This window comes from Quercus lobata, chromosome 9 (genome assembly GCF_001633185.2).
Source record: "Quercus lobata isolate SW786 chromosome 9, ValleyOak3.0 Primary Assembly, whole genome shotgun sequence".
Classification (NCBI taxonomy): domain Eukaryota; kingdom Viridiplantae; phylum Streptophyta; class Magnoliopsida; order Fagales; family Fagaceae; genus Quercus; species Quercus lobata.
In genome coordinates, this window is record NC_044912.1 from 17,549,533 (window position 1) to 17,575,421 (window position 25,889).

The 25,889-nt window shown below is 34.2% G+C and overlaps 1 protein-coding gene across 1 annotated transcript; it reads left to right on the plus strand.

Annotated features, from left to right (window-relative positions):
* The first annotated feature begins 11,575 nt into the window (after window positions 1-11,575).
* On the plus strand, window positions 11,576-19,727 carry LOC115959223 (ubiquitin carboxyl-terminal hydrolase 16-like). The gene is made up of 11 exons (XM_031077555.1): window positions 11,576-12,449; window positions 12,908-14,339; window positions 14,431-14,519; window positions 15,514-15,599; window positions 15,727-15,889; window positions 16,000-16,120; window positions 16,306-16,463; window positions 17,462-17,546; window positions 17,637-17,849; window positions 18,441-18,502; window positions 18,605-19,727. Exons 1-11 carry the CDS (start codon window positions 12,115-12,117, stop codon window positions 19,365-19,367), a joined length of 3,507 nt encoding a protein of 1,168 aa, XP_030933415.1. The 5' UTR covers window positions 11,576-12,114; the 3' UTR covers window positions 19,368-19,727.
* The last annotated feature ends 6,162 nt before the right edge of the window (window positions 19,728-25,889 follow it).

The following is a 25,889-nucleotide window of genomic DNA, read 5'->3' on the forward strand; positions in this document are numbered from 1 at the left end:
TAAATATTATAGTATCCTCTATGCTGAGTTCATACTATTATTATTTAGAGGCTAAATGAATAACGGCATATTATTAGTGTTTGGTAAGAGTTATCAAGATAGCACTGATAATGAAAGATATTTTCAATCAATCATAGTATTTAATGTTCACTCTATGCTGAGGAATATTAAATATGGGATTAGGTTGTCGTTACATATTTTATATTATAGTTTTATTAAGGTTCCATACGATATGTTTATATACTAAATTGATAATGTCCAGTTTATTTATTATATTCATGTTTATAGTTTTCAAATTTAATCATGGCATCCTTTAGCCCACTTGTTACTATTCTTAATCAAAACAAACTGACTGGATCCAACTATGTTGACTAGAAAAGAAACTTAGACATTATTCTTACTGCAAAAGAGCACAAATTTGTGCTTAATCAACCATGTCCAAACTTTCCTTCATTAAATGCTCCTTCCGAGGAAAAACAACAATATGATCGTTGGAAGAAATCTAATGAGATGGCTAAGTGCTATATCCTAGCATCTATTTCAAATGTAGGATATGGAACTAGTTTCAGACATTATGTTAAGTTTGAAGGAGATATTTGGTGAGCAAGGCCATTCGGCTAGGCAATATATCATGAGACTTATCCTAAATACCAAAATGGCTCAAGAAACTTCAATAAGAAATCATTGTCTTAAAATGATCTCTTATTTGAATACACTGGAGGTTTTAGGTGCCGACATTGATGGAGAATCCCAAATGGATATGATACTCCAATCCTTGCTAAAATCATTCAAAGAATTCAGACTTAATTATAATATGAACAAAAAGATTTATACCTTGTCTGAATTAATGAATAAATTAGTGGTAGCGGAAGGCATCCTTGGTACAGCTTGTATTGATGCTAATATGGCTGAAGTTTTTTCTTCTAAGCCTAAGTCAAAAGGCAAGGGTGGTAAGAAGAAGAAGGACTTCACCAAACAAGATGGTAAATAGTTTGCCTTAGGTGTTGACAATAAGGAAAAGAAAAGGAAAAAGGACTACACCAAAGAAAATGTTTTCATTGTGGTGAGAAAGGTCATTGGAAGAGGAACTATCCAAAATTCATAGCTGACAAGAATAAAGGTGTGATGAGATCATTCCTTCTTGAGATTTGTTTAGTACACAATCCCACAGATTCCTAGTGTGTGGATTCAAGTTGTACTAATCATATCTGCAATACTTTGCGAGGGTTCCAATAAACCAAAAAGCTGAATGAAAGGGGACTGTATCTTACTTTGGCTGATGGGAGCAAAATTCCAGTTGTAGCTATTGGAGTGTTTAATTTATGCTTTGATTCTAGGGTTTTAATATTGGAAGTCTGCTTATATGTACCTAATGTTCGTAGGAATTTAATTTCTGCAACTTATTTAGGTAGACATGGATATTATGTTATCTTAAAAGATAATGTTGTAATAAAGAAGGATAAAGTGTTTATCTGTTCTGGTAATATTGTTGATGGTCTTTATATTATAAATCTTGATAAGCATGAATTATATAATTCTGAATTAGATAATAATTCACATGTAAGATCATTAAAGATAAATTTTCCTTCTACTAGTGATGCATATCTTTGGCATTTGCGTTTGGGTCATATTAATTCAAATAGGATCCAAAGACTAGTGAAAGATGAGCTTTTAAAACCATTAGATTTTAATGAATTCCCAGTCTACGAATCCTACTTGGAAGGTAAAATGACTAAAAGTCCTTTTAATGCAAAAGGATATAGAGCCAAGGATTTGCTAGAACTAGTACATTCAGATGTATGTGGTCCAATGTCTATCCAAGCAAGAGAAGGCTATGAGTATTTTATTACTTTCACTGATGATTACTCTAGATTTGGTTATGTGTACCTAATGAAACGGAATTCCGAAACTTTTGAAAAGTTCAAAGAGTTTAGGGCTAAAGTTGAGAATCAATTAGGTAAATGCATAAAGGCCATTCGATTTGATTGTGGTGGCGAACACCTTCTTGGGGATTTCAAGAATTACTTAACTGAAAATGGGATTATATCTGAATTGACTGCACTTGAAACACCACAACAAAATGGTGTAGCAAAAAGAAGGAATAAGACTCTTTTATATATGGTTAGATCCATGTTGAGTTATTTGACTCTACTGATTTCTTTTTGGGGATATGCCTTAAATACTGCAATGTATCTTTTGAATTTAATACCTTCGAAGTCTGTTCCTAAAACACCTGTAGAGTTGTGGATTGAGCATAAGCCTAGTATGAGACATCTTTATATTTGGGATTGTCTAGCACATGTATTGAAGGGAAAGTCTGACAAGTTACAATCTAAAACAGAAGTGGTTTTCTTTGTAGGGTATCCAAAAGGAACTGTTGGAGGTTTATTCTATAATCATAATGATAATAAAGTGTTTATCAGTACAAATGCCAAATTTTTAGAAAATGACTATATGAATGATTATACTCCTAAAAGTAGAGTTGTTTTAGCTGAAATGAATGAACTTGTAATTGAACAATCAATGGATAAAACTAGGAATGATGTGGTTGTATCGGATACACCACAAGATATTACTCATGAGATGACTAGTACACAAGAGCCTCGTTGTAATGGGAAGATTATTAGACCACCTGTAAGATTTATAGGTCTAAGAAAAACTTATGAAACCATCTTAGAAGAGGTTGAATCTTATCTTTACACTTATGAAAAGACAATGAAAGATATAGATGCACATCATTAGGTCAAAGCTATGAAATTCGAATTGGATTCTATGTATTCCAATCAAACTTGGGATCTTGTAAAGGTGCCTAATGGCATTAAACCTGTTAGTTGCAAATGAATTTACAAGAGGAAGAGAGGGATAGATGGAAATGTTGAAACCTTTAAGGCAAGATTAGTGGTGAAAAGGTATACACAAAAAGAAGGTATTGACTATGAGGAAACTTTTTCGCCAGTAGCCATGCTCAAATCTATTAGAATTTTTTTATCAATTGTTGCTCATTGTGATTATGAGATTTGGCAGATGGATGTCAAGACTGCATTTCTAAATGGTAATCTTGATGAAGAAATCTATATGATGCAACCAGAAGGTTTCATAGCAAAGAACGAAGAGCATATGGTATACAAGTTGAAAAATGTCCATTTGTGGACTTAAGCAAGCATCTAGATCATGGAACATCAGATTTGATCAAGCAATCAAGTCATTTGGTTTTGAACAAAATCTAGATGAACCATGTGTGTACAAAAGACATCAAAATAAAGTAGTAATGTTCCTAGTACTTTATGTTGATGATATTCTACTCATTGGAAATGATGTAAGGGTAATGTCATCAGTAAAGATTTGGTTGTTAAGCTAGTTTGACATAAAGGACTTGGGAGAAGCTAACTATATTCTAAGGATCAAGCTTTGGCGAGATCGAAAGAATAGAATGTTAGGCTTGTCACAAGCTGGATATATAGATAAGATTCTAAAAAGGTTTAGCATGCAAAACTCCAAAAAAAGATTGCTTCCTTTCAAACATGGAGTTTCTCTGTCTGATGATGAAAGACCTAAGACTCTTGAAGAGGAAAAGACAATGAGACAAGTTCCTTATGCTTCAGCAGTAGGAAGTCTCATATATGTCATGCTATGTATTAGGCCAGATATCTGTTATTCAGTTGGCATAGTCAGCCGATATCAATCAAATCCAGGACCAAAACATTGGGAGGCTGTAAAGCATATTCTCAAGTATCTAAGGAGAACGAGAGACTATATGCTAGTTTATCGATGTGAGGATTTGATACCTATTGGTTACACAAATTCTGATTTTCAATCAGATCTTGATTTCAAAAAGTCCACTTCAGGTTGTGTGTTCACCTTAGGAGATGGAGCCATAAGTTGGAGGAGTGTTAAGCAATCATGTATTGCCGACTCTATCATGGACGCTGAATATGTTGCTGCTTGTGAAGCAGCAAAAGAAGTTGTTTGGTTCAAGAAATTCCTTTCTGATCTTGGTGTTATGAGAATGGAGCATGTTCCAATCACTTTGTTCTGTGACAATAATGGAGCAGTTGCACAATCTAAAGATCCAAGGAATCACAAGAAAGGAAAGCACATAGAAAGAAAGTATCATATCATTCGAGACATTGTGACTCAAGAAAATGTGATAGTAGCAAAGATTGATAGTGCAAATAATCTAGCAGATCGATTTACCAAAACTTTGCCCCAGAAGACTTTTGAGTCACACCTGGAGAGAATGGGAGTTAGATTAGTGCGCAATAGTCTTTAAGGGCAAGTAGGAGATTGTTAGGATTAGTGCCCTAAAATCCTATTGTATGCAATATATGACATTATGTTCTATGTAATAAACTTGTTTTATTATTATCTAAAATAATGGTAGCATGAATGTTTCGACATTATTATATAGTTCTTGAGATGCATAATATGTGATTTATGTGATTTAGTCACAAAAGATATAAATCACAAGTTCTTTATAAACTCAAAATCTTAGTTTGTAGTCGGTGATGAAATTTAGCATTTCATCTGCGAAGACTTTAATATATCAATTAAGATGATTTGTCTTGATCATGAAAGTGGAGACTTCTAGTTAATATGTTAATATTTTTTAAGTGTATAAAATATATTGAACTGGACTGCTGTGAAATTTATTACTCTATCAACAACTGTCAAACGAATAATAAATCTCACGACTTCTTATTTACATAAACTCTCAATCCTGAGGGAATAGTGAACCTGATTTTGAAATGTGAGTTGCTTTAATATATCAGGAGTGAGATTTAGACAAACAGTCAAAACCTTAGTATGTTAGGCAATCACACGTAATGTTGAAGGAACACATATTCTCAAGATGAAATTCATAGTTTCTTTATAGAGATATAAAATATTCCTTTGAGATAAGTTTAATGGGTTTGGTTATTCAAAGTGTTAGGCATAACTACTTTAGTAAAGAGTTACTAAAGTTTATATTTTATGAAATCGATTTCATAAAATATATATGAATAAATAAAAGAATTAAACCGGGTACTCAAGGATTAAGAGGTAATGATTTACAAAGTGACAGTTACACATTATGAGTTTGTATTATTACGAATATTTTCATAAAGGGGTTGAATGTTTAATAAAGTCATATGATATAATTTATTAATAAGGCCTAGAGTGTAATTATATTTATATAGTAGTATTAAATATAATTAATAATAATTTTGGGCTTGTCAAGAGTTGATAGATAAGTCCAAAACTTATCGAAGCTAGAGCTTTATTTGTCCCTTTTGATCCCACTCCAAGCCACACACATACACACTAAAACCCAATTGGGCTGGTTCAAAAGGCTAACCCAATTAGATAATTAGTTATTTATTTAATTTGTCCCTTTTGATCCCACTCTAAGCCACACACACACACACTAAAGCCCAATTGGGTTGGTTCAAAAGGCTAACCCAATTAGATAATTAGTTATTTATTTAATAAGAGTTATTAAATAAATGTAATTGCTAAGTGCAGAAAAAGTTGTGTGATAGAAAAGAAGAAAGAATAAAAGTTCTTCTATAAGGAGACACTTGATTATTCTCTTAAAAGATCACATATAGAACTGATTGAGAGATCACATATCTTGGGCATATTGTGGAATTGGAGTGAAGATTGAAAGGCATCTCAAGTCCAATTTTCATTTGTTTTGAATTTCACCACATCAAGGTACACTATCTCATTCTTTATTTCCAAAACTTAGATGTTACATGTTATCTTACATGAATGAAGTAGATCTATTCATATTCCACTGTGTTTTTGTATGAGATACAAAACTATTTTTTTCCATGTGTTTTTCCAACACATGTCTCCTTAGGTATCTATACAGCACCTAACGTCCAAGTTCATTTGGGCCTTGTGCCATGAATTAATAATATGGGCCGGGGGTCCAATCCCCTCACTGACAAAAGCTCGGTCCCAAGCCCACAATAACTACTAGTCTAAACTAGATGTTGTCCAGATACTTGGAAAGCGGACTGTGGATGCCCCGCTCGCATGCTGCCCGGGAAACCATTTCCGAGCTCTATACACATGCTCGGTCACATCGCCATTTGAGCGCTCGGTAGAACCCTAGGAAACTCCACTGCCGAACACATTTGCTATAGTGAGAACCATTCCCAAAGCCACTCGTACTTAAAAATCCACTTAAATTTATCGACATTGGACCTCTCTTGCACTAGGGAAAAAGATAATGATGATTGCCCCATTAACAAGGGGCTATAAATAGGAGAAATGAATGAATGGTAAGGGGATGCAATTTTGGGGGAAGAAAGGAGAGAGAAAGAGAGGATCTGAGAAGAAGAAAACGTAGAGAAAGAGAGGAAAGTGACCCCATTGGGTCCCTAAGCTTAGAATAACCCAAGGTAGGATACCTAAACCCACCATACAAATAAATTGTGGGCCCAAATAGCGGTTTGGCCCAGCAAACCCGTCTTTGGAGCATTCAGTATCCTTATTTTTTGTATGATATCGTTTCATTTTTTATACTAATTTTGTTTTTTTGTAAGTTTTATATTATAAAAAATACAACAGAACTCTTTGGCTCACAATATTGGCTGGTGAGTTTCTCTTTGTGCGTGGCAGGGTCTTGTTTTCATCTCTACCATTCTTAGTCTTGGCCTATCAAAGAAGGCTAGAGATGGTTATAACTTATAAGCCTTTCCCTTGTTTTTGTGTCTCAATAAATGTTTTCTTATTAAGCAAACAATAACAAACAAACAAACAAAACCATCTTAAAAAAAAAAATACTTTGGTCTTTTGCCCTTTGGGCATAACCAATACTTCACAAACATTAATTGTTGGCTACATTTTTGTTCTCCTGTGCCATGTGGGGGTAAGTAATCTTGACTAAAGTAATTCATACATGCAATAGGCTTTTTAAGAGGTAAAAAAATTAAAATAAAATGAAGAGAATGGCCATATAGTTAGTAGTGAGTACAAGTAAAGAATTCTTTCTATATTTAAAAAAATAATAATAATGAGGGAGAATTTGTCAAAATAAAAGATTGGTCACTTAACAATTACATTCTCACAAGTGTGTGTGTTTGTGATTGCTTATTTTTAATATTGACTCATCTTAATTAAAATAGTTATTGCGTAAAAGTAATAAGTGTGAATAGAAAAAAAAATGAGGTTTGACTGTATGATTTAGCCTCATTTTAAAATCAAGATATGAAAGGTCTAATAACCTTAATTTCCTTGACTAGGCTTCCTTATTTATGATATGAATGTATAGAGCTATAAGTACAAAATATTTTGTTCAGTCCATAATGTTCATAGTTTTCATGGGTGTAATTAGACTTCTTATACTGTTTTTGCTCCACTGTTACATAGTTTCTTATAACTTATGTATTAGTGCCTTCACTCTGATCTGGTAAGTGGTAACCAATGATCCTACAACTCAGCAGGTGTATGTGTATTTACGACCATGTTAAATTGTTAATTTTTCATTCCTATAGCAAATGATTTTGAGCACTCATAGGAATAAAAAATACCTACAAACTTTAGTCATTAGCCCTAATTTGGTAGGTTTTTTTTAGAGGCATTTTTGCTTTTAAAGTACTTTCCAAATAGTTTCTCACAATAATTGAAATTTTCATATTTTTACAACCCAACAAGTTTTCAAAAAAATTGAATTGTTAAATTTAGAAAGTACAGTTGTACCTAGAAACAAGTGAGGTTTAACCGGAAGAATAAGCCTCACTTTTAAATCAATATATGAAAAAGCTAATAACCCTAATTTCCTTGATTAGACTTCCTTATATTTGATGTGTGTATATATAGATACAAAATATCTTGGTGAGTCCATATTTGTCATATATTTGATGGGTGCAATAAGACTTCTTATTCTAGATTGTGTGACACCTACATTTTTGTTCCATTGTTACATAGCTTCTCATAGCTCATGTGTCACTGCCTTTACTTTGATTAATTTGTTAAGTATCTGACAACCCAATCACTATGCGTGTGACAATTTTAAATTGTCGATGGTTAGAAAGTATATATAGTTGTTCATGGAATCAAGTGAGGTATAAAAGTATGATTAAGCCTCAATTTTAAACCAAGATATGGAAAATTAATAACCCTAATTTCCCACAACTTCCTTATTTATGATGTGTATATATAAACAACATTTTGTTCTATACTTGCCATATATTTGATGGGTGCAATGAGATTTCTGATAGTTTATAGATAATGTGACACCCAAATTTTTGCTCAACTGTTACATAACTTCTAATTATAGCTCATGTATCAATGCATTCACTTTGATTTGGTAACAAAGGATATGACAACCCAATTGATGTATGTGTATGACATGTTAATTGCTGGATTTAGCAAATAATTAAGAGCACTGATGCAACAATACCTACAAATTTAGTAAATAGGCCTAATTTGGTAGGGTTTCTGCAAATATGTTTCAGTTTTTTATATGTTACTTGCATATCATTAACTACATTAAAGAATAATGATTTTTTGTTAATTTCATAAAATAATCTGCACTTTCCCAATAGATTTAGAAATTATTAAGAGCAATTGTTGCAACAATACCAACCAATTTAGTAAATAGGCCTAACTTGGTAGGGTTTTCTACAAATATATATGTTTCAGTTTGTAGAAAGTATAAGTTACTTGCATATCATTTACTACATTAAAGCATGATGATTTGTTGCTAATTTTCATAAAATAATATGCACTTTCCAAATAGTTTCTTAGAACATATAATTGAAATTTCTATTATTTTAGAAGGTAGCAATGTTCCCAAATTAAATCTTAAATTCAAATCACAGGGTTCATGAAAAATCCTTTTATCAGTCAATTAAAGAACAAAATTTGAACTATGTTCACACACTACTGTGCACCCTTGGTGCGGTAGTTACTTCACAAGTATAAGTATTTGTGAAGTGTGGGAGACAAGAGTCAAGGTTCAAGTTTCTAGGAGGGAGTTTTGCACACATATATACTTAAATTAGGTTAGAGTAAAATTTCTATCTTAAAAAAAAAAAAAAAAAAAAAAAACTACGTTTACACAAAAAAAAACTTATTACTGATGGGTTCCAATTAGCTCAACTGGTAAAGTCTCTTGACATCAAATAAGAGATATGAGGATCGATCCTGTCTACACCTATAAACTAATCGATGTCTTGGCACACCATAGGATGATACTATTTCTAAACAAGCAAACTCATTACTGTATTAGTATCATGGAATAGAACATAGGTTTCAACTTTAGAAAACATGGTAATGTGCTCCACATTTCAAGTTACTTCAATTCATGGTTATTCCTCATGTGCACTGTCCTTTGTCACGTCAAGAGGCATTTTTTTTTTCCTCAATTCGTACGTCAAAGAATACCATAGGACGAAAACAAATAGCCCCGTCAACACAGTCATCATCATTGTCACCCAAGATTTAGCCCTTTAGTTTCTAGGAAATACTCAATAGCTTTAGTTTGCCGTCTCTCTCAAGCTGCAGAAAAATGCAGTCTCTACCGTGAACAAGAGCTAAAGTTAAAAAAAATTAGGCATCAACTTTGACCTAACACCATTCGAATATAGAAAATCTAACCTATGTTTCCATGGGACATGCTTAGTCCACTCCTACTCATCTTATAAATAATTTATTAGTCATCAATTTATTTATTTATAGTTCACCGACATAAGGAACAAAAATTAGTTTTATGTTTAGGTAAAGTCTTTGCCTTTGTATTTCAAATATTATATAGTATTATATAAGTTCCATCCCATACCTTGAAAAGCTTTTCAATTACTTGTGGAATGGTTAACCGTTAATCCCATGCCCATTGCAGCTCACTTACCAATATTAGAAAAACAATTTAGTAAGTATTTAAGCCGTTATGTTCGTCCATCTGTTGGTCATCTCTAAAATTAATATATAAAATTTCTATCTTACCATTTATTTTATTTAAAAATTCAATGCTTTATTTTGTTTTTAGTTAATTCGGATTTGGCTGGCATGTATGTTAATAGAACTGTGAACGCTGGTCTCACCTGTACTTTGGGATAGTTTTAGTTTATTTTCCTGTTAACCAAAAAAAAAAAAAAAAAAAAATCAATGCTTCATTTTCTATACTTTAAATTCATAAGAATAGTTTTGGAAATTTCACCTTTTTAGTTTTTACCTAATAGTACCAATATTTTTTAGATGGAGATAATATCATTTAGGACTTACCATACCCTAGAAAAGCACTTACTTGTAGAATGGTTTATACTTCATTCCTTGCCAGTTGCACATCATTTATCAATACGAGGAAAACAATACGCATAATCATGACATGATATTTGACAATTATTTCAATAGTATGCTGTGATTAATGTAGAACAATTATGGCTACACATCACACACCAAATGTGACATAGACAAGACACGTATCCAATAGTATTCACCTGTTGATCTTATATCTCATGAATAAGGCATAGACATAACACGTATTTAACAGTATTCACCTGTTGATCTTATATCTCATTTATATGAATGCGATATAGACATGATATAGACAGACCACGTTCTCATTTAGTGCATAGGATCACAAAAATGAAAGCCACATTGCAAAATAAAAAGGAGGGTTAAAGGTATATATGTCACCGTCATTCTTAAGAAAACAACCGGTGAGTGAGCCATCATAGTCACACGTACTCCCACCACCAAATCAAGCCGTCACAAGCCAATATCCACCGTCCGATCCCCCCCCCCCATCACATCCCTCCAAATCCCATAGGCCCCACAATCACATGCTCACATCAGCACTAGCAAGCCTCTAAAGCCAATAACTTTCTGACACCACGATTTCCACCACTATAAAAATTTGGAAAGACCGACCGCAAAAGGCAGAGAAAAAAACAAAAAGAACAAACACGTTAAAGACCAATAAACAAATAGAATCCCCAAACCGAACCGGCAGAACAGCTAGATTCTCCGGTCCGAACCGGCTCGTTCAATTCCTAAAACCGAATATTTGGTGAGCGAAGAATTCACGCTTTCCTATACCTACTGAAAACAAAATTCCTTTCCCCCGACCATCAAATTTCTCAAGTATTTTATTAATATATATAATTAATTAATTAATTAATTTCTTTTTTCCAATAGTGAAACTACACTTTCATGTTTTTTTTTTTAATTAATAAATAAAATTCATATTTTACTCTTTATTTTAAAAGAAAATGCTACAGAAATTACATTAAATTAATGAAAAATAATTTTAGATATTTGTACATTTTTAACACAAATAATGTATTAAATAATGTTTTGATTGTTTTTCTTACAAACAAAAAAAGTTTAAGTTAGTTTAATTAATAAAATTTTTTATTTTTAAATAAAAAATCTTGAATTTAATCTTTATCTATACTAAAATTAATTGGTATTTTTTTTTAATGAGGTCAATTGATGTATTCGTCTAATCATAAAACACAATTATCATAAGTGAATGCTCATAAATTAATATTATCTCTATTTTTTTTTTTATTTGAGTCTGACTATTTAACGTGTGTATTGTCAATCTTTGTATTTCTCATTTTCTCCATCCACACGTACCAGAGATGAATTTCTTAGGAGTGGAGTGGTCCACGATGTTGACAAAAAATTTTAAGCACAAAATCTAACAGAAATCACGAAGTTCTAAACCAGCTCCTTCCGATTATATTTGGATTTTCCAAACATACCAAGAATATGGACAGAGGGAGAGTATTATTATATATTTTATTTCTTGGGTTAAAGGGAGAGAGTATTATTTAAAACACATTTATTTTACTTCCAAAATTTACACTTTCTCTTCTCAGTTCTCACCCCTAAATACTGGATCCATTTCCCTATCTACGGAATTCTAAATCCGCGGGATTTTGCTTTTCCTTTTTTCCCTTTTCAATTTCTCTTCACTGTCACTCGCTCATTCACCAAACTATATATCTCCGGTTTGTTTCATTTTCTGATCAGTGATCGCCTAAATCAAACGGCTCCGATTGGCCGACCATTTCCAGACTTGAAAACAAGAAATCTATGTGCGGTGGCGATAACTGGATTTTCCGGTGTTCTCGCAGTCGCTGGATGTGTATAATCGAACGGTGGAGAACATAAATGCGTGATATCGGGTATATATTAGGGTTTCAGAGCCTATTTTTGGTTTTCATCGCGGCGATCGGGTTTCTAATCAGGCGAAAATGGCGGCTCTCGGTGGCCAGAAAAGCCGAGATCAAGCGGCTTTTGGTGCTCGCAGCAGAAGAAGCCGCTAGAGTCGAGCTCGAAGCCACGACTGGCTACGGCTACGGCTACAGCTACAGCCACAGCCCCGCCGACTCAGTCGCCGCGCCGGCGCCAGCAGCGGCAGCTCCGATTTCCACGAATTATCAGTGCGCCGTTTGTTACTCTCCGACTACTACTCGGTGTGCTCGATGCAAGGCCGTTAGATACTGGTACAGTTTTTTTTTTTTTTTTTTTTGTAGCCAAATATAGAAATTTTGACTAACTTGTTAATTTGGTTTTATAATTGTTTAATTTGGGGGTATTGTATTTTGTGAATTGAAATTCGAGAGGCATTGTTAGTTTTAGCATATTAGATTCTTAATTGTGCTCAAAATCCTGCTAGCAATTTATGTTTTCATAGATACAACAATAAGATTTATATTCTATGGCGTCCGTTTCATGATGATTGATTCGAACCACTAAATGATTCCTGATAGTAAATTAGACTATGGTGCGTATTTTATTTTATTTTTATTGTTAAGTTACACATGCACCTAAGGGAAGGAGGTGTTAGTTGAGATAGAGGTCATTGGCATTTTTATGTTGATATGTAATTGGTAGTGAATATTGAATAGTTAAGGGTGATGTTATGTTTCGAGTTAGTGACATAAGGATTTGAATTTTGTAGTTCCGGGAAATGCCAGATAGCACACTGGCGACAAGGTCACAAGGATGAATGTCGTCCTCCTAGTGTTGCTGATCGTGATGGAATCGATGGCGGTGGTCTTGAGAGTGAAGGCGGGCAGCATGCGAATCCAATCAAAACGTTTCCTGAGGAACCTGCTCTGTACGATTCTGGGTGCTCTGACGAATCTCCATCTGAGAAGGTTGATGGTGTTAAAGTGGAGTTTGTTCGAGATGGTAAAGGGACTGATTCTTTTTCCGAAGCATCTGGTGACTCGTTTTCTGGATTTTCTGGTTCCACCACCAGTGGTGAAGTATCTGACGATGCTTCTGTGGGTGAAAGTTCGAATGAGTCCGGGGGATCGGATGTAAATGTGCCTGTTGATAATCCCCTCGATGTGCTTGAGACTACTGGTGTTGACAACATGAACCAAGTCAAGAAGTTATCTCCAAAGTTTGCTAGTTTAGTTGATTCTGCAGGTGTTCATAGTAAATCAAGTAAACTAGATAAGATCAAACCTGATTGTAGTGAAGGAGAGAGTCAGAGTGTGTCAACTAGTAGTTCAGGTTTGGGGAATAGTCACTCACAAGGGGGTTCAAATGCTGAAAATTGTGCTGTGTCTTCTGATTTTTGGGGTAGAACTCTTGAATCCATTGGGTCAACAAGTGATTCCCCAGATAATACTGCTCTGTCCAATTCTGATGGATCCAGCAAGAGTAAATTATCTGATTCTGGATCTGCCTTACATTTTTCATTCAATTTTTCTGAAAGCACTTCTCCTTTGCATTCACAAGGTGCTGAGATAAAAGGTACCGTATCAGATGATGCTCTTAAAGGTGCTTCGAGGATTCCTAAGCGTGTTGACAGAGCAGCTTTATCAGAAAACATTAGTGTTCATTCTCCAAAGGGCCAGAACTCTGTATCCTTGAACAGTGAAGGGTCTAGTCGTACAGATAATGGCACTAGCAGTGATTCACATACGTTGAAGTCCAGAGAAGTTAAGTCTATGTCATCATCCTCTTCGTATGTTCATCGATCTCCAAGTAATCCAAGAGATTCAATGGGTACAGGTGATGCATATGCCAGTAACATGCCATCCTCAATCTCTGCAAGGTCAAAGCATGTTGTTAATGACCTTGTCAGTAATTCACACCCTTTGAAGTCTAGAGAAGTTGGATCTTTTTCATCTAGTGCTTTTGATGCTCGTTTAGCTTCTTGTTCTGAAGGGCATTCAGTTCCAGTTAAATATGGAAAGGTTGATGGTGTTCAGGCTAGTGCTTCTATACCCTCCCAGGTTACAAATTCTTCTCCAAATTCTAGGAGTGGCTTGAAATCATCTGTGCAGAAGGTAGTTAATCAGTTCAGTGGATCTAAATTGTCGAAGCACTATCCATTAAAGGATGAATGTGAGGTTACTAAGAGATACTCTGAAAAGGTTTTGCTTCAACTTGTGTTCTTTGCATCTATAGAATTAAACTCTGGGATGCAATAGAATTTCTATTTTGACTATGTGTTTGTTTTTTCAGGAGCTCTTTCCATATAAATTGTTTGTCAAGCTCTATCATTGCAACAAGGTGGAGTTGAGCCCTTGTGGCCTTTTTAATTGTGGAAACAGGTAATGTAGAATGGTCATTTTTTTATAGGAAGCATGTATTAGTTGTATGTTTCTGGTAAGTTCTTCATGAAATCTTGTTGCTGTTTGCTTTCAACTTCTTTAATAGCATGATACAGGAAATACAGCAGTTATTTTTATGATTGATTTCAATACATTGTTTTATCTTCTCTTGGTCCATAATGTATTATTGTTGTCAATTTGTATGCCCTAATGTGTTGTTACACGAGCGCGTGCATGCGTGCACACACACACATTATCATATTATGTATATTTGTAAAATTGTAATGCTCAATGACAGCCATTTATCTTCCAACCATATATGGTGAATTTATAATTTTTATTTGTTTTATGCCATTTATTCTGATGGCATTATTATCTTAACCTTTGAATGTGCTATATTTTTATTTATATATCTCACATGTTAAGAACTTTTGCCGATACATTATTGATGACATTACAATAGCACTTGTTATCATGCCCTCATAGATTGAAGAAACATTCACCTAGACAGCACATTGATTTCATTAGTCAATGTGTAAGGCGTGATCATAGTATTGCTAAATTGCTCTGGTTCAATGCATGCGTGTTTTTTTGCATGTGCACAGAGATACACTACTTTTTGCTGGATACTGCTTTTATAATGGTCTATATGCAGGCATGCCTATGTGTTCCTGTGTCAGCACTTGAGGCATATGCCTGTGTTTAAGCATCTTATAAATTTGCTATGGGGTGTGGTGAGATATCAATTGAATTGCAACTTGCTTTATGTTTTAATTTTGTCTCAATTCATTTTAATTTTGTGTAATGAGATTATGTTATTGTGTGGAGGGGAGTTATGCTATTTCTCCATTGTCCATAGCTGAATATGGAGTTTATTTTGCAGATGTTGAAATCTTGACCTTCTGCTCTTATGTTATTACCTTTTTTACAAGGAATTTTCTTATGCTGCTTTAACATATATTCATAATTCATATTCTTCCCTTTTTCCTTGCAGCTGTTATGCTAATGCAGTGCTCCAGTGCTTAGCTTTCACTCCTCCTTTGCATGCTTATTTTCTGCAAGGGCTTCATTCGAAAGCATGTATGTTTATGATCATGGTCTCCATCATGTATCCATTAAATTTTTTACTATTTATATATTATCCTTAGTAGCTTTTGTGTAAAATGAAGATAATTCATTTATTTATTTTAAATTCTTTCTATTTCAGGTGTAAAGAAAGAATGGTGTTTCACCTGTGAGTTGGAAAGTTTGGTTTTGAAGGCAAAAGAAGGGAGCTCTCCACTATCTCCTATTAAGATACTTTCACAACTACAAAATATTGGAAGTCAGCTTGGTAATGGGAGAGAAGAGGATGCACATGAGTTCCTACGGTGTGCTTTCTAAATTCTGGCTTTCATAAACTAGTTTATGCCTTGCTATGTTTCTACAGATCAGCTGTCAAAGAGTAATGTATGGGTTAACTGACAATTTAAAATAACAGGTATGCTATTGATACAATGCAATCTGTCTGCCTTAAGGAAGCTGGGTTAAAGGCATCAGGCTCTTCGGAAGAAGAAACCACTTTAATGGGCCTTACATTTGGAGGCTATCTCCGTTCGAAGGTATTGTATTGTCTTTATGAGAATTAATGCTATTCAAAATGCTAGTTGTCCTACCAATGCACTGTATTTTTGTCTTTTAATTGGAGCATTTTTAACTGTTTTAAATCCATTCTAATTGGCAACCTGTGATAACATTTCTTCTGGGATGTCAGTAATGCATATAAATTTGATACTGTTGTCTGCAGATTAAATGTACAAAGTGCCAAGGCAAGTCTGAGCGCCACGAAAGGATGATGGACCTTACTGTTGAGATTGAAGGAGATATAGGAACCCTGGAAGAGGCCCTTAAACAATTTACGGCAACTGAGACTTTGGATGGTGAAAACAAGTACCAGTGTAGCAGGTTGGATTACTGTGTTTTATAAAGCTCTTGAGAGCATATTTTGGTGTTATAATCTGGAATTCTTTTGCTGCAGCAGTAGTTGATTGATATTTTTTTAACCTAAATGCTCTAGCTCAATTAGGTTTTAACAAATGAGCCTTTTGGCAATACATTGGAGAGTGTGTCATCCTATGCTTCAGTGACGCTAAAAAGGCAAAACTAATCAATCAGTTTTCCTTTCACAAAATCAAGTCTGGTTGATGTGTGGATTTTGAGGTTGAGCCTTTTAAGTAATCTGTTATCAGTCATTTATTAAATTCTGCCATATCAGCCTTAAACTGTAAAAAACTTTCTTATGGTACAAGTTTTCTCTTTTAGTATGGTTTTATCATACAAGGATTTCCATTGCATATTCTTGTAACAAATATCTATATTTTATGTTTACTTTCGTTTCTCTATATATGTGGCAATGGTTGACTTCAACAGAATATGTGCACTGAAAGTCTGAAACTGTAACTATTGGTCTGAAGTAGATCTGTTTAACCACAGTTTGAACAATCAGAAAAAAGTAGACATAAATCTCACAGGGTGATTGATAGATAGTGGTTGATCAGGTGTCTTCTAGAGATCAGCGTTTAGTCATTGGTTTGGGGAAGCACTATTGTCATTTTAATAAGTGACAAACATATGATTCGTTTATTTTAATTTTAACATGTTAAAACTTTTTTTTTTCTTTTCCATGATATTCTTTTTGAAAGGGTTGGTTGGAGAGGGGTGCAGGTGAGCTTGTATGTGAAATTTATGACCCATTTTTTAATTTACATGACATCATATTTTCTTGTATTGGCTTATGATGAAGCAATATCATTTCTTACCTGCCTCTGGATTTTTATTTTGATTTTATTTATTGTCTATAATTAGTAGTTTCCTTTATGCAATTTCTCTATTTTCCTTGGAAGCATTAGCTTAACAAGTGGTGATACACTTTTTGTAATAATATACAATTATTTTTTAATCAGATGTAAATCTTATGAGAGGGCCAAGAAGAAACTGACAATAATGGAGGCTCCAAATGTTCTTACAATAGCACTAAAGCGATTTCAGGTATTCTTTTGACATTTTCATCAAGGATGTTATTTTGCTTTATGTTGTTATAAGTTCATATTATATTACTTACAAATGTTGGTATTACAGTCAGGTAAATTTGGGAAACTCAATAAGCCAATTCGGTTTCCAGAGATCCTGGACTTGGCACCATTTTGTAGTGGAACCAGTGATACGTCACCTATATATAGGCTTTATGGAGTGGTGGTACACTTGGACATCATGAATGCGTCTTTTTCGGGTCATTATGTGTGCTATGTTAAGAACAGCCAAAATAAGTGGTTCAAGATTGATGACAGCTCTGTAAGTTTTCAAATTTGATACTGCACTTCTTAAGCCAGTTTCATATGCCAAATTCACACTTTTATCTCTACTTATCCATATTAAGCATTGGATGTGTTGAATTTTACTTGAGGTCTCCTGACTCGTCTCCTCCAATGGAAAGTTCTTTTTTTGACATTTAATTGTTTTTAGGCAAGCTGCTTAGTTCAAGGCACCTTTAATCTTCATCTTATTATTATTATTTAAGTATTGTTGTTTTTGGGTGAGGGTGACTATGGAGCTACACTCCATTGCTTGTGATTTCTAGACTGATGTTCTACTGTGATTTGTTGGTGAAAAAGTTGTGTTTTACCTGCATCTGTGAAGATTGAAGGAAAATTAGAAAACTTGTTAGAGAAAATGTGGTGTATTTTTATGAATTGGATATGCATGAAGGATCTTTTGGTGTTTTGGATCTTCGAGTCAATTTTTGGACCCTTGTAGAAACTACGAATCCCAATAATGGGCCTGCATCTAGTGTTTTATATCCTCTTGTTTTCTTGTTTTATATATACTTTGTCCTACTGAAACATTGAATTACAAAATTTTAATCATTGTGCCGGTCATGGGTAGGTAACTGCTGTTGAACTTGAAAGGGTCTTGACAAAAGGGGCATACCTGCTGCTATATGCCAGGTAATAGATCTCAGGAGCTGAACTCACTCTCTCTCTCTGAGTATGAAATTAAGATTTCCATAGTTTATTGCATGGGTATTTGACTAATTAACTACCTTACAGGTGCTCACCAAGGGCCCCACGGTTGATAAGGAAGAGAATATTATCTTCAGATGCCAAAATTAAAGTCATACCATCCTGGTTCAATGGGAAGAATACATCCATACCAAGGTCCCTGTCCACACATCCAAGTGTTGCCCCAAATTTTTCTGGTTCAAATTCTCGAGATGGTTCCACCGGCTTTGTATCTTTCTACACAAGGTACTGCCAGTTACAAAGGATACTAGAAGAGGACTCATCAAGTGACAATTCATCCCTGCTCAGCCACAACTCTGATGAAGGTTCCTGCAGCACTGATAGCACCCGCGATTCTGCCAGCACTGATGACTTTCCTGACTGCATATTTGGTGATTCAGGACATGGTTGGAACAGCCCTTTAAGGAACCCTTCTGACTCTGATACGTGTTCTTCCTCTTCCTCTTCCTGTTCTTCACCCTTGTGCTCGAAGCATTCGCCCAATTCTTATTCAGAGCGGAATGCTTCAGGTTTCCCTGAAACAAGTGGTTCTCAAACTGATTGTGCAAATTCAGCAATGGAAGGTAATGGTTTTCGGGACAGACCACCCAGTGGTAGTAGCAGGCTGGTGGATTTGGGAGGCCAGAAAGGTGTTACTTTTTTGCATTCTGACTCGGCTAGACATTGTAGAAAGTTAGTGAATAGTAGTAGTTGTAGGCAGACTGACTCAGAGAGATTAGGATTAAATGCCTGCCGCGATGTACAGTCTGGCATATCTTTTAGAAAATCGGCAAGTGAACGAAGAGATTAGACGTTCAGTTATAATACATCAAGTTAATGAGTGGAAGTAAGAGTCTAGAGGGGGTTCTGCATGTAATATACGCCTATAGCTGGCTCTTTATAATGATCAGCCATGGCCATTTTTGTTACGCAGTATCCCTCATCAAACTAGTCCGTGGTTGGCTCAAAGGGATGGATTACCAAGCTAATTTGAAGCTTGATGCTGTTCTTGGTTGAGGCCAAACCTGAATGGCTGTTCTAGTGGAATGTTCTAGTCCCAGTGACCACCATCGTCTTAAATATGTTTATCATGTACCAAACAGGGGTAAAACAGCCTTCTATTTTTGGTCGTAAATAATAATATATACCACTTGAAAGTTTACATGGTTCAAGCAATTTCATGGATGTGGCAAAAGGCCACAGCAACTTTGCCTTCCCAAGTGATGTGTTTTTATTTACTTGTTTTGGGCCGTCGATGGTGCCAATGGGTGCTTTTCTATTGTGAATCCAACGAACCCAAGTTTCCCTTTGAAATGTCTGGTGTGTTCATGCATAGAGAAGCCATGAACCTTCAAATGAATTTTTTAATAATAATATCAAAAACTTAAAACAGTGCAGGTAAGGAATTCGTTGAAACTTGAAAGAAGTAGGAGCTACAAATTGTTTATGACTTAAAATTGGAGCTGGGGAAAGAATTTGCTTTAGTGCTTGGCAACTTGATTAACAAAATGAAACGCTGCAAATAAGATCATCTCTAGCTCACTTTTGTTCAAACTGGCCCATTTAATTTAAGCTTGGTTTTTGTACATTGGGTCGATTTGGGCTTTTTTTATTTTTTGGAGAAACAAATGAAAAGGTGTGAAGAAGTGCCAGAGCCAAGAGACTTTAACTGGACTTGTTCACGAATGTAAATGGATCTGAAAATTCTTCCAACACTCATAGCCACTTGGGGGCATGTTTAATCAATTTTGGATCATCATAGTTTTCTATGACTGATCTACATTTTGGATCATCATGTTTAATGTTAACCATTTATTTTATGAAAGTTTTTATGAAAAATTAAAAAAGCTGTCAAAATAATTAATTACTTTTTCATTTTCTAATAAAAAATTTCCTAAAATGATTCACTAATATATACCCTAAAAGCACATATTAATAAATCTCTTCTTTTAAATACAAACCTTGAACAGTTTTTCATGGGTATAAGTGTTTTTATCTCGCGCGTGCGAGTAGTAATCCTAGACACCTAGGCTTGTAACTATCGCAACGGATTCAAATCCGTTTCTATCTTATCCCAAAGACAATGCACGGTGCAGCAAGAAAAGTCAAGATGGAACAGTGAAACTTGACAAAAGGGGAAAGATTAGTAGGGTACGACCATGTGGGCAGGAACGAAGAATGGTCCACCTACCAAAAAAACCTACATACTCAAATGGGCCACACACAACAACCCTCCATACCCATTCGCTCAATTTCTTCTCCTTTATTATTGCCTCTAGATAAGAAGTAACTAAATTCATTGACTTTTTAGAGGGCCTGTATTATGGCACTGAATAGAAGCTTTGCACTCGCCACAAATTGCAACTTCAAAGTTCAAACTGTTGGACAATCAGCTCCGTACACGTTACTACTATCTTTTTATGACGCAGCCTGACTTTTCATATTCAGGAATTCGTCAATTCATCAAAAAAGAATGCACTGCCAAAGTTTGGACCCATTAAGCCTCTTTTGAGTTTGAATTGGATAGTTAATTTGAATTTGATGGTTTATACTTTATATTCCTTTGATTTCATATAGTATTAGATTGTTGTAGCTACAGTGTATATATTGGGTATCCCAATCAATTTGGAAGGCAGGGCTTAGGGGGTACTTTCAAGGTTAAACAGCAATCCATTATTTGGTGTAATGGTCCGGATTTCATAAATATGAGAGTAGTGCATTAATTACTCATATGAGAGTACTTTTCTCTTGCATTGAACAAAGTCCACAATGGGCTACTCTGGTCACATGCATTTTCTGAACGTGATTCAGCAGCAGCCCGCTCTAGTTGCTATCTCCCCAGCCACAAGCTAACAGAAATTTAATGCGTGTGTCTTTGCATGCTCATGCATGTGGGAAATTTGGGACCCTCATTTTCTAACTTCTTGCTATATAGACTCAGACAAGCAGACGCAGACTCATCTAGACACTTCTAGTTCTAGTACTTATTTGGGGATGCTAGTTTGATAAATGAGCCAGATTCAGTTGAGCTTTAAGGCTGTTTGAATTTTGCTAAAGTAATGCTAGAACCATCGAATTTGTCTCAATTTTGTACTACAATTCACAATGTGACGAGTTGTGATTGACAATGTGTTCCAATATGGCCTACAACTTGCCACGTGATGAGTTGTGCCACAAAATTATGCTAAGCTTAGTAGTCTTAGCATTACCCTTCAGCTTAATAATAATAATAATAATAATAATAATAATTAGTGCTTCTTACTTTATAGTACTTAGCGTGCGTTTGCCTGAAGAGTTTTGTGCGTTTTGCTTTTTTTTGGCTGGTCCCACGGCATTGTTTATAGTCTAGTCAACTTGTGAAAAACGCGTGAATAGTGTTTTGCCTTTTAAAAATTATTTAGTTATAATGTTTTCAGCAATAAGTTTTCAGTTTTCAGCAAAATAAGCGGTATTTAAACAGACCGTTAGAGTAGTAGCTCAATCTTGTAGAGGTAGTTTTTTTTTTTTGGGTTAAAGTAGATGCAGTGTTTTGACCTTTCCCCAAGTGGCCATAGAATTTTCCCACTAAAACTATTAATTCTCAATGACAGAATTAGTGGGCTCGTTCGAGTCAAGGACTCACGCGTCAACTCTGGAGCTCAAGCTCAAGCTCAACTTATTTGGCAAAGTACTATTTTGTTCTATTTTCAATTGAGGTAGCAAAAACTAAATGATTTTTAAAAGGTGTTAGTAAGAACATATATAAAACAAGTAGTTGTGAAGTTGGTGAGATATACAAAAGCTTTATTTCAAACAAAGATGTCAAAATTTTAAATTTTCCATCTTAAAAAAGGAAAAGAAAAAAGAAAGTAGGTGAAATCATGCTTATCATGAATAAAATATTCTTAATTTTATTGAGAAATATAGCTTGCAAGTTATTGATCTGAGCTCATGATTTACTTTCAAGTTAATTTGACTTAATCATAGATGAGTCTAAAACGTAGCTTAAAGCCTTAAAACTCAATTTATTTGAGGCAAAAATACTATTTTGGTCTCTATATTTTGGAGTTATAGTCAATTTAGTCCCTATTATTTTCAACTTACAGTTAATTTAGTCCATACTATTAATTCATTCATGGAAAATGCCTACGTGGCTAACGATGTGCATTGTTGGCATGTTTAATGCTGATGTGGCTACTCATAATAATAAAAAATGTTAATTAACATTAAACAATACCATGTCAATATTTTAATTAAAAATTAAAACAAAATAAAAAACGTAAAAAAAAAAAAAAATGAATTTCTCATATGGAATTGCTAAAACCATAGCCACTCATTACTAAAAGAATATCATTAGACATTGAAGTGGTATCCTTGCTCTATTCCTCTATCTCTACTTTTCTTGGACTACCCACTCGGTCTCTCCTTAGATTTGTGATGGTGTGAGGGTTTAAGTTGTTTGATGGTTCAAAATATGTCTCAGTTGTGATTGAAATTTGATTTTAGGGTCTGGTGGTGGTTCTAGATTGTGGGGGTGATGGTGGATATGGATTTGGTGGTGGGGCTAGATTGTTGGGGTGGTGGTAATTTGAGTTTGGTGGTGGCAGATCTGGATTAGTGGTGGTGGTGGTGATTTGGGGATGGTGGTGGCCTAGTGGATCTAGGTTAAGTGGTGATGAACCTAATTGCACGTGATATTGAATGGTTACCAACAAATTGCAAGAAAGTAAAAAAGAAAATTGAAAAAAAAAAAGTGAAAATCTCTTTGGTTACCAAGGAATGTTATGAAAATTAAAAGAAAATGATAAAATTGGTATATAAAAAGAAAATTATTTTTAATGTTGATGTGGCTATTTTTTTCTATGTAATTCTGGTGTGGGCATTAAAATTTTGACACATCAACATTACATATGTTAACAGTGCACATCGCTAGCCACATAAGTATTTTCCGTTAATGAGTTAACAGTAGCGACCAAATTGATTATAAGTTGAAAATAACAGAGACCAAATTGATTACTACCAAAATATAAGGATCAAATTGACTGTAACTCCAAAATGTAGGGACAAAAATAGTGTTTTTGCCTTCATTTTATTTTAAAGGACTGTATGGTGATATGTAAAAATGATAGTATTATTTCTTAAAAAAAAAATGATAGTGTTATCATAAATCTGTATGGTATATATATGCTAATTCAACTAAAAACTATATATATATATATATATATATATATGAATGAAAATAAGCTAATTATTATAGTTTTGTCTTGCATCACATTTAACAAATAAGTTATCAAAAACTATGGGATACCAAACGGGCACTAATTAAAATTAAATTGAGAAATTAATATTAAGCTTATGCAGTATTTTGGTAGGAGGAACTTTTTGAATACTAGAAGATTTAAAGGTGTAACATTAATTTGAAGACTTTAGGAGCCATGACCCCTTTAGTACTCTCAAAGTGGATCTGCCACTGAATCCAGTCCCAAAAGAGTGTCGGCTGCTTGTTACACTTGTTATTTAACTCACTCACGCATTCATAGCAAAGCATGCACTTAATTGTAGCTTTTTCCACAAATCTCAACAAAACAAAGCATGAGAGGGCAAAAAAAAAAAAAGTCACACCGCCGCACCACCGCAGATCTAATCCCATCTCATCTGTCTAAGACATGTTGAAACAAGGAAGCAGCAACAGACAAAACCAGTCATAAGTTGTGGGCAAATCCAATCCAATGCAAATCTTTAATGCAATCCATTTCCTTCATGATTCAACAACCATTGCATGCTAGCTCTTCTTTTTCGGCAATAAAGATGTTTCCATTTTGTTTGGAAAAACCTACAGATTTTGGCCAACTGGTTTGTTGTGCCACTTTTGCTAGCTATCATGAAAAAGTTTTCCACACGTATCGAGTAGTCATTAGATCTGGCTGATGATCATTATGATTTCTGAAGAAATTAAATTTCACTTCTTGGCTTCTTGCAATGTATAGATGTAACATAAAGAAAAAGTTACCGGAAGCTCGTATGCCTTTTTGATGTTAGGGGTGATGCAATAGTTTTTAGCACATGATATATATATATATATATATATATATATTGATGTGTCACCTAATCTTTAAAAAATAATAATAAAAACTAATTCTGATACTTATTTATTTGTGGACTTTTATATGTTTACTTTCATACCTTGTACTTGGTAAACTTATATGGGAGATACATTAAAAGTGGCAAATGTTGTACGTATTACCTTCTTTTTTCTTTTTCTTTTTTTTTAATTGTATGATACAATATAAATTTACATTATACCGTAGAATTTAAAAGAAGAATTTCCCTTTATTTATTATGTTTATCACATTTATTGTCGCATCAACTTGCAAGGAATATTTTGTAATAAAATTTATTATGTCTTTAGTATTTTTCTTTTATTTTTGTATCAACTATCAACATGTAGACAAGTGCCCTTATACAACGGCTCTCCATATTAAATCTTGTTTATTTCATCCATTTTATGGTTAATATTAAATTTTATAAATCTAAAGACGTACAATCTATCATGTCATTTAAAATATTTAAAATTTTAAATGACATAATCGCTTGTACACTATTATATTTAAAAATAAAAATCAAATAATAATAGTCGAGTCAATTCTAGCTTAAAAGTCATATTTTTATTAGTTTTTGTTATCTTTCAATGTTAACACGTTCCGGATTAAAAGGAAGAGGAAAGAGTAAAATAGAAGTAAGCTATTATAGTTAAGTAAAAAAAAAAAGAAGAGAGAGCAGATGGGACCCTTTTGAAGCGTGCTTATCTAGTACACAAAGGCACCGCCACCCAGTAACAAAAGCCAACTTGAATTAACCTTGATCTTCTTCGTGTACAGTAATCTCGAGTCTACTTTATTGACTAAATATGGAAAGTTATATACTCTATTTTATTGGCATTTGGCGACTTCGCTGGATATACCTAGCTGCATTCTTTAGAAAACTAGTTATATAAAACATTATTTGATAGTGTTTATCTGCGTCATGGCCCCACATTAGATGCCCATTGTTTAACAAATCAAGTGGATCCAATGATTTGGAACTACTTGTTAGGTAGGTAAGTTGAAAGTTGAAACACACTTTTGAGCATTTTAAATAATATTATACACTTTTTATCCACACGCATATCAAAAACACTAAAACAATATGGAATTTACTAATGTGTGTCTTTAGGGCACACATTAATTTTTATTTTTGGAAAAAATTTTCTCGAGAATTGAAAAAGTAATGACAGTTTTTTTAATTTTCGAGAAAATATTTCCAAAAATAGAAAGCTTAATATGTGCCCTAAGGGCACACATTAACCGGACTCAAA

Excerpts from the sequence above, each read along its gene's own strand:
- LOC115959223 (XM_031077555.1), top strand. The coding sequence starts at position 12,115 with ATGCGTGATATCGGGTATATATTAGGGTTTCAGAGCCTATTTTTGGTT. Across the intron at positions 16,464-17,461 it reads AACAAGTACCAGTGTAGCAG|ATGTAAATCTTATGAGAGGG; the intron begins GTTGGATTACTG and ends TTTTTTAATCAG. Across the intron at positions 17,547-17,636 it reads TAGCACTAAAGCGATTTCAG|TCAGGTAAATTTGGGAAACT; the intron begins GTATTCTTTTGA and ends TTGGTATTACAG.